Source organism: Chaetura pelagica, unplaced genomic scaffold (assembly GCF_000747805.2).
Source record: "Chaetura pelagica isolate M959 unplaced genomic scaffold, ChaPel_1.0 scaffold47, whole genome shotgun sequence".
Taxonomy (NCBI): Eukaryota; Metazoa; Chordata; class Aves; order Apodiformes; family Apodidae; genus Chaetura; species Chaetura pelagica.
In genome coordinates this window covers 4,152,969-4,165,342 of record NW_009954140.1, presented here as the reverse complement: position 1 = coordinate 4,165,342, position 12,374 = coordinate 4,152,969, and the positions used below count along the sequence as shown (strand labels likewise).

The following is a 12,374-nucleotide window of genomic DNA, read 5'->3' as shown; positions in this document are numbered from 1 at the left end:
GCTCAGATCCAGCAAACACAATAAACAGCAAAAAAAAAGGCAAGTTATTGTGTCGTGGTGTTTGATGATGGCACTCGGTGTGCATAAATGTAATCTTTTTCTTGCAAAACTGGTATCTTAATCCTCTGATGGGTAAATCCACCCTGCAAGAGGCAAAATGGCAATGCTGGGGGAGCAGGGTGGACCAGAGCTCCTGGGATAGTGGGGTTGGTCTGGCAGCTAAAAGTATTTTTGTTGATCCATGAATGTGGTGTCCATGAGCAGGCTCCATATCTCCAGCAGGCTGAGGAGATATCCTTGTGCTGCTGCTGGCAGGTAAGGCTCTGAAGGTGGCAGATGCTGCAGTTCTGCTACATCCTTGGGGAGACAAGTGCTGCAATCAGCTGGTGTTTTTTAATTCACCTGCAACAAAAAAAAGGGAACTAATGAGCTGCTCCTGGATGGGCCCAGCCTGTGACAGTCCCTTCCAGTGCCAGCACGTCCACGAGTATCAAGCCAACATGGAACACCAGTCAGGTGGGGTTTGATTTAAACCCTTCTTCTGACAGGATGAGAGAAAATGGCCTCAAGTTGCACCAAGGGAGGTTTCTATTGGATATTAGAAGATACTTTTTCACTGACAGCATTATCAAACACTGCCACAGGCTGCCCAGGTTGAATTACCATCCCTGGGAGTGTTTAAAAGAGGTGTAGATGTGGTGCTTAGGGACACAGTTTAGCACCAGGCTTGTTGAGTCAGATTAATGGTTGGACTCAATGATCTTAAAGGTCTTTTCCAACCAAAATGATTCCATGATCTGTCAGGGCCCTCTGTGTCTTGGAACAGGCTGCCTGGAGAAGCAGTGAAGTCACCAACCCTGGATATGTTCCAAAAAGCTGTGGACATAGCCCTTCGGGACATGGTTTGGTTGGCACGGTGATGTTGGGTTGACATTTGGACTTGACGACCTTCAGGCAGCTTTTCCAACCTTCACGATTCCGCGATTGTTTCGACGGCTCCTTTCAGCTCAACCCCTAAATAAGCCATTAAGGCGCCACTAAGGCAAATCTAAGGCAAAGCTTTGACTCACCCACTCCCCCCCCCTCCCCCCAGAAAAGCCTTAGACAGCTGGGTGGTGACAGCCGTGTCCCCTCTCCCGCAGCCGCCCCGCTGCCCGGGGATGAGCGCCTGCAGCAGGAGGGCGCTGACCCTGCTCAGCAGCGTCTTCGCCGTCTGCGGCCTTGGCCTCCTCGGCATCTCCGTCAGCACCGACTACTGGCTCTACCTGGAGGAGGGCATCGTGCAGCCCCAGAACCAGACGGCAGAAATCAAGCTGTCCCTGCACTCGGGGCTGTGGAGGGTCTGCTTTCTGGCAGGTATGGCTTCCCTCCCCAAACCATCCCCTGTCAGGTGGTGTTTGCTGCGGGTCGGCATCGTGCTGTGGGGAAAATAGGGGGTTTTAGAGGCTGTGCTCGTCTTTGCTTCCAAACTTGGGCACAGCCTCAGTAATGCCATCACCCCATGCTCAGCTTTAGTAGCCAGATGGATAAATGTGCCTTTGCATGCAGGTTTTGGGTGAGTTTGCTGCTGCTGTGCCAGACCCTGCTGCCCCCTGTCCAGCTCCGTCCCAGTGCCTTGGGCAGCAGCTCCAAACTTTCCTTTTTGTCCCTGCAATATTTGGATTCAGGTCAGCTGGACTGTTCCCTTTGTCCCTGCCAAGTCTGATGAAGTGATTTGGCTACAGGGATGAAGTTGAACAAAGCCCAAGGGAATGGGAATCTCAAAGTGACCCATCTGAAATGTCATGAAGTTTCAACCACTTCTTGGGAACAGTTGGGGGAGCAAAGAGCTCTGATACATCCCCCAGGATCATCTTAAATCCTCTGGCTTCAGGGGTCACGTTTTTGTTAACAAAGGTAGCCGAGTTGTTTTTCTTCAGACCCAAACACTGACACCCAGATGGAAGTAGACTAAAAAGCAGAATAATATTTATTATGCATGCACAGAAATTAATTGTAAAGCCACTTTCTTCCCACCAGAACTATACAGGCAAACCCACTGCAGGTGTGACTTGGTCTCTCTTTGCTGCAGGGGAAGAGCGTTTCTTCACTATCGAATACGTCATGCCCATGAACATCCAGCTGACATCTGAATCCACAGTCAATGTCCTGAGTAAGTGGTTTGGTGGGGTCTTGCCTTTTGTGTCCTGCAAAGCACTAGAGTGTCATTAGGGATCTCCCCAAGAAAACCCCTTGAGGCCTTGCTGAAGGAGCTCCTGCTTCCCTGGCAGTGCATCCGAGGATGCAACTGCATGTTTTACTATGTGAGCCACCTGATGTGCTCCCAGGCTTTTGGGGACATCCCTTCCCAATGGCAGGATGCTCACAGAGGCTCTAAGCTGTACAGTTGCCTCTCTCTGGCTATTCAGTGCTGATGTTTATGCAAGTGTTTGGCTTTATATGTCTCTTCTCTGTAATTTGCAGCTGTATTTGTTCAGTTGCAGTCAGTTTTACACTGAATATGGAATGGGCTAATTAAGGATGGAGTGTCACAGCTCTCACAATGATTTCTGCAGTCATTTTTTATTTAATAAACAGAAATGTTCAGCAAACAGTTTTTCAGTGAAGTCAGAAAAAAATGCAGGTTATCATGGTTTTTTCCTATGTAGCAGTCTTGGAAATACCAACACTAACAGACATTTCCACAAACAGAGTTACCTCTTGACTCAGCTCATAGCAAAGACACTGAAGAGAAGGGAAGCCCTGCCAGGGCCTGGGGAGCAGGGCAGGGGCACCCATATCAACCAGGAGAGAAGAAGGACCCAAGGTGGTCAGAGAGCAGCAAGGCTGGAGCCATTTCACCCAGCCAATTCCCTGTGCTGTGTGTGGAGAACTGACCTGCTCTTGTTTTCCTCTGCTCCTCTCCGCCCAGAGATGATCCGCTCTGCCACTCCCTTCCCTCTTGTCAGCCTCTTCTTCATGTTCATCGGCTTCATCCTGAGCAACATCGGCCACGTTCGGCCCCACAGGACTATCCTTGCCTTTGTCTCAGGGATATTCTTCATCCTGTCAGGTGAGTTTTGCTAGGCAGCTTTTCTCCTGAAAATCCCGGAGCAGGCAGCACATTTGCTGTTGCAGCTGCTGATGCTCTCCTGACTCACTGTGGTGGCTCCTGGTTGGAGTCATCATCCACAGGGGGTCCCTGCTCAGGCTTAGCAGGATGAAAAATCACTCTGTGCAAGATGGGTTTGTGGCAGCAGGGAGGAGACACAGGGGAAGCACCCACCACCCCCATGGGAGCAGCTGCTGGGGGAGAGAAACCTCTCTCTCTCGGTTACGGAGGAGATCTGAAACTTCAAACTGCACAGCCAGGATGTTTCCAGATGAGACAAGTGAATGTTTTATTCATGGTGTTGTGCCAGTGTTAAACAAGTGTCTGTGACAGCCGAGCTTTGAAGGCAGCTCCCACCTGTCACACACAGACTTGCTTGAGCAGGTAATGGTTGGAGTGAAATGAGAGGAGAGCCCTGGGTGAGCTCAGCACGAAAGCAGCCTCTTCCCCCAGCTATTCCAAGTACACTTTCCACCATTTCACATTTTCACCCACAAGTCAGGTCTTAAAGGAAGGTGCTTCTTCAGCAGCTTCATCCCTGAAGAATTTCCCACTTGTCTTTCTCCCTGGTTTCTCCCCAGGTCTGTCTCTGGTGGTGGGGCTGGTTCTCTACATATCCAGCATTAATGATGAGATGCTGAACAGGACCAAGGACTCAGAAACGTTCTTCAATTACAAATATGGATGGTCGTTTGCCTTCTCTGCCATCTCCTTCCTTCTCACAGAGGTACCTGGAAGCTGTCACATCCCTGCAGCGAGTGTATCTCATTTTCAGGGTGGGGGGCATTGAGGCTTGAGCAAAAAGAGGACTCAGATAGGGTTTAAGGGTAGACTGTGAGGGCAGATGGGTAATACATAGTATGGTAGGAGACATATACAGTAGGGACAGACCCCAGGCCTGGAGCCCTCATGGGGGATTTCACCATGATTTGGTGCCAAGTGTGAATGCAGAGGAGGAGATTCCTCTCTACTCTGCCCTGCTGAGGGTGCATCTGAAATATGTGATCAGTTCTGGGCCCCTCAGTTCAAGAAGGACAGGGAACTGTTGGAAAGAGTCCCACGCAGAGGAAAGGCTGAGGGAGCTGGGTCTCTTTGGCTTGGAGGAGACTGAGGGGCAACGTCATTTATGTAAATAAATACGTAAAGGGTGAGTGTCAGGGGGATGGAGCCAAGCTCTTCTCAGTGATGTCCAGTGATAGGACAAGGGGCACTGGGTGCAAACTGGAGCACAGGAGGTTCCATGTGAATCTCAGGAAGAACTTCTTTCCTGTGAAAGTGACAGAGCCCTGGGCCAGGCTGCCCAGAGAGGCTGTGGAGTCTCCTTCTCTGGAGACATTCCAACCCCGCTGGCCACGTTCCTGTGTGATGTGCTCTGGGTGCCCCTGCTCTGGCAGGGGGGCTGGACTGGGAGATATTTTCAAGTCCCTTCCAACCCCTGGGATTCTGTGAATCTCTGAGAAGTGTCTGTGCCACGTCACTGTGGCACGGGGCGCTGAGGTGACCACTGTCCTCAGGAGCAGGAAAAGAAAGCAGCTTATCGCGCTGTGCTGTGCTGGTGGCAGCGCAGGGGGCAGCGGGGCGAGGGTCAGGCCGTGTCTCTCCCCGCAGAGCGCCGGGGTGATGTCTGTCTACCTGTTCATGAAGCGCTACACGGCCGAGGACCTGTACCGGCCGCACCCCGGCTTCTACCGCCCGCGCCTCAGCAACTGCTCCGACTACTCGGGGCAGTTCCTGCAGCCCGACGCCTGGGCCCGCGGCCGCAGCCCCTCCGAGATCTCCAGCGAGGCCTCCCTGCAGATGAACAGCAACTACCCCGCTCTGCTCAAGTGCCCCGACTACGACCAGATGTCCTCGTCCCCGTGCTGAGTCCCACTGCCCGGCCACCTGCTCCCACGGGCACCGCCTCCTGACTCCATTGGGTTGGGTTGGGTTGGGTTTTTTTTCAGGCTGCTCTTTCCAGGCTGTTCCCTATTTAAAGCAGCGTAAACATAACCAGAGAGATGGGTTATATAACCAACAATGTAACCTAGAGAATTGGGATATTTTCCTTTCTTTCTTTTTATTTTTCTTTCCCCCTTACCTGCAGAACTAAAACTCTCTCCAAAGTCCTTTCCTTTCAGCTCATCCCGCTGAGCAAACAGAAGTTCTGCCCGGGGGATAAATCTGAGACTGGACTCAAGAGTAGAAAAAAGAGACTAGAGTAGAACTAAGGGGTTGGGGAAAAAAAAAAAGAAAAAGAAAGAAAAAGAAGTATACTCTTTGTTTTGGTAGCCTGCAAAAGCTGGTATGTTTGGCTGTATCGTTTCACTACAGATGAACTGGCCTCAGGGCCAGCAGGCGTAAAAGATTCATGTACATTTCTAGGAAGTAGCCATAGTTAGAAAAAGATACATTTTGTTTTGATTCAGTATTTACTGATGGATATTGCTCCATGCTGGTTATCACTTGTAACCAGGCTGTCCTGGGAAATAGTCATCTTTCTGCACTGTACCTCAGCAGGACACCAGCAGGTGGTTGTTTCTCTACAGCCACTTGCAAACTGTTCCTTCAATATCCTGTGTTAGGCTGGAGACCCTGCAGCCCTGGGGTGTCCAGGCTGTTGGGTGGCTCAACACCCACATTCCTCCCCCATCCCACAAACTGAAGAGCAACTGGAAGAATTTCAGTGCAACATCAAGTGGGAAACTACCTACAGCCTTCCCTTAGGCACTGGATTTAGGGGAAATTATGGGCAGAAGTGCAAGTTATTTTGGTGAAAGGCGAGATCCCAAAGCAAAGTGATGTAGCTGAAGTTAATGGCACAAGTGCACCGTAGCAAAGTAGTTGGCTTGTATTTTATTTTGGCAAGAAAATGATACTTGAGCTGCTTTTTTTTGTGTATGTGAATAAATCTTATTTTGAGGTTTTAACATTTAAAATTTCATATGATGTTTGAGCGTTTTGGTCTCAGCTGCCAGGGTGAGAACATCACTCTGATGGAAAACAAGGGCAGGGAAGGACAAGGACAAGGCTGTGCTCCCTCATGTGTTCCTGTACAAGCCACAAGCTTGCCACCTTGCAGGAGAAAGGGTCTTCTCCAAACTTCATTTCTGTTCTTCTTATTTTAAACCTTTCTGAAATTTCCCTTTCTGCAAAACAAAACCCTCCAGGGATTCTTAGTATATTTGAGCTTGTTTTGTCTTTCTGTAACTAAAACCAAGAGAATAGATGCACTTTCAACCTCATTTGTAGCAAACTGTGTAATGAATGTTGCACCTCTTTGTTATTATTTAATATTTACTATGTATTATTTACTATTTACTATTTTTTATTTATAAACTACTCCAAGTAGGGTCCATATCCTGGCACAGCACCACTATTTGCACCAACTCCAGCAGCACCTGTCCCACAGGATCTCACTGCAGGCCTATGTCCAGCCAGCTCTGGAACAGGATTATTTCCTCTCCAGTTCCTTCAGCTAAGCAAGCAAAGTATATCTTGTGTATATCTAGTGTCACAGACTCCTAATTTGCTAAGTTTTAAAACCAGGGCATCTTCTTGTATTTTTGTATTACCCTTGGGCATTTGTTTTCTCATTTTAAAGCCCAGTTTGTAAGTGCTACCTGACAGGTTCACTGCTGAGAAGGTTCAGGCATTACAGCACAACCCAGCCCTATCATCTGTGGCAAAGCTTGTTGGTCCTCATCTGTTCTCTCCACCAAGGTAAACCATCAGTTTTCTGCTGAAATCTCTGTTCAGTGTGAATTAGGCTCCAAGAAAGTGCTGCAGTTCATATGTGATGACCTTGTTTTTCCCAGAGCCCAGTCCAGTTTGCTGAGCTTGATGTTTTGGTGGTTTCTGGTGGATCAAAGACAGTTGCCTTCATATCTTCCCTTTGATGGATCCTTTAAATTCCTCTCCTCCTTGGAAGGGAAACCTTTGGGCTCACTAAGATCACTGATGCTCAGATGTGTGAGGGCTGACTTCACACAGCTGCTTTCCCCCATGCCAGGGAGTTTAGTAATTTAGTACAGTTAATCCTGTGCAGTAATGACCCTGCCCCCGAGTGGAATTTCCCTTTGTACTGATTAAATACAGAATTGTTAATTTTATAAATTAAAATGTCTTCTTGTATGAGCAGAAGATGTGAAAAAAAAGGTCCATGCCTTCCCCAAGGCCCCAGAAGGTTTAGCAGAGTCTAGGGACAAATTAGAAAAGTAATTATTTTAATTCATTGGAGAGACTGTCATCGTCTGCCTGCATTTGTGAGCCCAGGAGATCACACGTTCACCCAGTGAGCACAAGTCTTCAAGGCTAAAGTCCTTAAATTTGCCACCACTGAGGCCAATGGGACGAGTCGAGCTGCTCATGGGCCCACAGGAAGATAATTGTTCATCTGATGCTTCGCAGAAAATTATTTGCCCTTAGAAGCAAAAAAAAACAAACCCTAATTATTTGCATGAATAACTAATTGCTGTCAGACCCTTAGTGCATGTGGCTGCTTGAACTGTAGCATTAGAGCAAATTACTGGGGTGAAGGGTTAAGTAAAAACCCGGTGCTGGGTGATCCACGCTGAGGGCAGCAACAGGCTGAGGCTTTTCCCTCCCTGCCATCACTTCTCACACAGCACATCCATCCCTCCTGCAGCCTGGGCCAGCTGGAGCTCATGATGGATGGAAACTGAAAAAACGGCACATGGGAGGTGAGCAAAACCCCAACACATGGAGCTTGTGTGGTGGCTGGTCAGAAAGCTGAGACCTGCTCAGGGAACTTCTGGGAACCACACTGCCCTGGTGTGTTTTGGGGTTTTTATATGGAATTCCCTTCCAGTAAGCACAGAGAGTAATTTTGTGGCCTATATCTCCTGGTAAATGAAAGCTCCTCTCTGCTGTTATCTCTCCTCCCAGGCCCAGGACATAGTCTCCTTGTTGCACCCTTCCACCACATCATTCCCATGGCTCCAGGTGTGATGGGGCCCTGGTAGAGACCAGTTCCATTTACCTCTTAGTTAGGAGTGTCCTGAAAACCCTGATTGCATCATGAGGTATGGATGAAAGAGGTTCATCTGAGACCATTTGTGAGCAGTACAAAAGTAGCCAGGAATAATAAGGCTGTGCTGGGTTATGTTCTCCCTCAGTTAGTGCTGGAGCAGCTTGTGGCTCCAGATCTCCCTTTTTTTGCACTGAAGGGAAAAAAACTACAAAAAATTATAAATCTACATATAGATCTGGTTGAAATGTCCTTCAGTGCTGCTCACTTTGCACTTGTGTTGGAAGTGGACATGAGGAGCCACCAGGAAGGTTAAGGCAAGAGCCCCCTGAGCAGTGCCCCCCACAGCAGGACTGCAGACCCATCACACTGCTGAGCTGTTTGGGCTGCTGGTGGAGCTGCTGCTGTGCTGAGCTGAGGTCTGGGCAGATGCTTTGGGGCAACCTGGTCCTGCTTTTACCCAGGGGGATGGCATGGAACTGCTGCTCAGGTGGGCTGGGGGAGCACATTCCCAGAGCTGGGAAGCTCCAGGTGAAGTTTGCTATTGCCTCCTCTGGACACAGCACTGAAAACCTGTGCCCTTTCATCAGCTTTAAGCAGACAAGACCCAAAGGTATCTTATTAGAGTAGAGTGGGTTTCAGGCACATTTCATTGTGGCAGGGTAAAGAGTTGACTCAGGCACGGTGAAAGCAGGTTGGGGGTTCCTAGGGCACAGTGCTCTGCTCGCTAGACTTCGTGTTGCATTAGTAATACTGTTTGTCAGGGTTGTGTACTTATTTTCCCAAGATGTGAGTCAGCCCCATGGGTTACTCAAGGTGTGCTAAGAAATTAAATAGTCTTATTCTTCCCTGCTGATAACTCGTTAACTGTGCAGAACCAGCATGTCCGTGGTGGGGATGCTGTGTGAACAGACAAAATAGTCACCCAAGTGAATTCTTCTCCACTAATGAGCAGTAGCTGAGAGGTATTTGGTTTCTTCTTTCTTCCCTCCTTATAAGATTTATTTATTTACTACCTTTTTTTTTTTTCCCACCACAAAAGACTGAAATTCATATCTAACTAGAAGATAAGCAGCATTTTCCCTCCTTGCCCATCTTGTCCAGTTTTAGGGCCTCCTGGGGAGTGTCCACCCTGCTGCAGCACCCCTTGCTGCCTGGCTGGGCTGGCCCCACACTCTCACCTCCCCCCAAGAACCACTTCAGCTCTTTAACATTTCTTTCTGCTAATTGGCTGCACCACTGCTGCCCTGTCCATGTTAAAGCTGTGACTCCTGGAGGGGAGCAGGGTGTCCCCAGCACCCTGGCTCCTCAGCAGGTGACACCCCATGTGCCCTGCCATGGCCAGGGTGCTCAGCTGGCCTTTCCTTCATGCACTGTGGGGTTTCTGTCTGTCACTATTGTGTAGATATTGAATCGTAACCAGTTCCCATGGATACAGTAGATTATAGAAAGGGAAGAGCTGCCTCTTTGCTTTATCTTCATGAATAGTTTTATATACCTTAGATTTAGGATTGTAGCAACCTCAGTGGGCAGGGATAAAGCTACACGTTACCCTGTGTATCTTTAATTGCCAGCCCTGTGACCCTTGAAAAGAAATGAGAGGTTGCTCTGGGTGGTGTGGGGCTGCCCATTCCCTGGCCCTCACAGTGGCTGCAAAATGTGTGAATAACTAAATATATGCCCAGGACACATTGGTTTTGGTGACAGGCCCTGCTGTGCTGAGCGTGCTGATAAGCTATGCCCACCATTTCCCCATGGATGACACATGGAAGGGCCCTTTCCAGTCAGTCATTCTGGCTTGTGCCACAATGCATCCAGTGAAAACAGGGGTGGACAAAGAGGGGATGACAATGTCAGTGTTGCTGTCCTGTCACTTGGTGCCCTTCATCACAGCAGCTGCAGTCAGTGTGTGGCATCATCATGCCACCCTCCTTGTTTTCACACCACTTCACTTTGGAGTTTCTGGCCAATTCAGTCCTCAGTAGGGAAAAGGCTCTTTTTTACTATTACCATTACAATTTGCAACACAGAAAAGTGTTTTTTCAACCAAAAGGTGAGCCCCACTCAAATGTGTTGCCAGACTCCCATCCTAAGGGATGGAACTTGAGGAACACGTTGGCTCTGGCTGGATGTTCTCAAGCCCTGAGCAGTTTGCACCACGATGTTCTGCAGGCATTTTTAATCAAACCATCTCAGAAATCCCTCAGCCTCACCCCTCTATCCATTTCCTGTGAAAGAAGAAGTATTCACAGACAAATTGTGATTAATCTGCCTTGCAAACCTGCAGTGCCAGCATCCAAGGTTATTCCCCAGCAAGCCATCAGCTTTGTCATCAGCTGCCGATAAATCTTCTGGCTGCCACGAGATGCAGCTGCTTTTAAACTTTAATGTCAGTGCAGCATGAATTCATTTTTCTAAGAGGAAAATCCATGTGTGAGTGGGGTGCAGAAAAGGGGTTTGATGACTTGGGCCCATTTGCAGCTGCTTAAATGAAGGCTGGGGCAGCTCAGGCTGCTCAAAGGGCAGAGGTTGGTCTTTGAACTGTGCTTTTTGGAACAAAGTTCCTATTACCCAAATTAGCCCCAACTACCATCAAGCACCAGTAAATCTGCATGTAGACAAATCCCCAGACCAGAGCTTCAGCTCTCTGTTGCCAACCAACTAGGTGTGTAGGCACACGTTGAGATGTCTTGGACTCCAACTGGAGCAATATCAGAGCCAAAATTAAGCCCAAGAGAAACGCTCTGCTGAGCAGGAGCTGTCTTTGTGGGCTTGTTTGGAAGAACCTGGTAGCAGGCTTCTGTGCTGGAGGAACTGGGAGGCACTAAAGAGAAGATCATAAAAAAAACCACAACCATAAATTTCTTACTTTCCCATAGTGATAACATCTTTAATGAGGTGCATGTTCACGAAAACATAACCCTGAGGTCCTGGCATCTGCCTGGCATCTTGACACACGCCAGCTTCCTGCTGCAACTTCAGGGGGAAAATCTGCCGAGGAAGCTGGAAGGTGTTATCTAATTAATAACAGCTAATTTGAAGAGGTACTGTAATGTCACTCAGCTTCTCTAGAGGTGAGTTAGGTGAGTTCACCTCTGTAGGTAAATGGGATGGTTCCAAAGGCAGATGACACTGTCAGTGTCAGGGACACGAGCAGTCTCAGTGTGCTGTCATCTCAGCACAGGTCAGACCCTGCTCATTTCTTTATATTTAAAAAGTAAATCTATGGTATTAAATTTAGCATAACTGAGTGCTGTGTAGGCCTTAATGCCTGTTTAATCTGCTTCCAGCTCAGCCCATCAAAGGCTTCTGTAAGTGAGGGGATAAGTGAAACATTCTGTGGCCTTGTGGGGCTGAGTCGTGCCCAGAAAACATATAACATTACAATAATATGGCATTTAAAGCTGCCTCACTTCAATACCAGACACGTTCAAATATCTGATTGAAAGCTCTTCTTCACCCTTGAAAAGGAAATTGTGTTTCATTTGAGCAGGAATTACAGGGTCTGTTTCTTGAGAGAACATCCCCAATTCCTGCTGTCCTTAACAAACTTCAGAATGACCATGTTTGTCTAGGACAATAGGATTATAGATTATTTAGTATTATTATTATAATTTAGGTAAACAGAGAAGGTCTCACCAGCAGTGCAGAGCATGCACATGTGAAATTCCTGTCAAATTATTCATTTCCATATAAATTATGTACTGTCAAAACTGCTGTACTGATCTGAAGGCTAAAGGCTTCATCAGAGAAAACCAGCAGCTCCCAGTCATTTCAATCAGTATGTGATTATTTACAGAAAAAAAAGCAGCCTGGTGGTTGTGGATTTCCTATTGATCTGCTTCAGCATCTCTGCCTGCCTTGGAACAGCTGAAACAAATGAAATTAAAACACAAACCTACGGCTGGTTTATCTTTCCATTAAAAGTAGGTCATATCTCCAACTGAGCTGTATTTTATTCATGTAAATGCATTTTGTACAATTAAAACTGCAGCAAAAACGACGTTGATGTCAGCAGAGCTGAGCCCAGTGCAGCTGTGCTAGGGCTGATTCCCAGCCCAGCTGCTGGACAGGCAGGTCCCTCGCTCCCTTGCCATGAGCTCAGGGCCTCAAACCCCGTGTTGGGGAGCAGGAAAGGTGAGAGGAATGCAAGCACTTAAATCTCTCCAGATGGAGCTCCATATAGGAATAATTACGGCTGCTATTTTAAGAAGTTGTTTAATAACGTTGAGCCGATGACAGCCTGAGATGATAACACTGCCACCTCCACTCTCCTGGGGGCTTTTTCTTTTCTCACATGCACACCCCCCCCCC

General features: G+C 48.0%; 1 protein-coding gene across 2 annotated transcripts in view; it reads left to right on the top strand.

Moving 5' to 3' along the window:
- The first annotated feature begins 1,160 nt into the window (after positions 1-1,160).
- Positions 1,161-12,374, top strand: part of LOC104393223 (voltage-dependent calcium channel gamma-5 subunit) — a 100,664-nt gene continuing 89,450 nt past the window's right edge. Inside the window, exons 1-5 of one of the 2 annotated variants that reach the window (XM_010002702.1) lie at positions 1,161-1,356; positions 2,072-2,152; positions 2,912-3,052; positions 3,673-3,818; positions 4,700-4,972. In XM_010002702.1, the coding sequence (XP_010001004.1) occupies positions 1,161-1,356; positions 2,072-2,152; positions 2,912-3,052; positions 3,673-3,818; positions 4,700-4,957 (822 nt within the window). In that variant the 3' untranslated portion in view covers positions 4,958-4,972. Of the gene's footprint in view, positions 1,357-2,071; positions 2,153-2,911; positions 3,053-3,672; positions 3,819-4,699; positions 4,973-12,374 lie in introns of those variants that run through there. The other variant, XM_010002701.1, reaches the window with a different exon arrangement.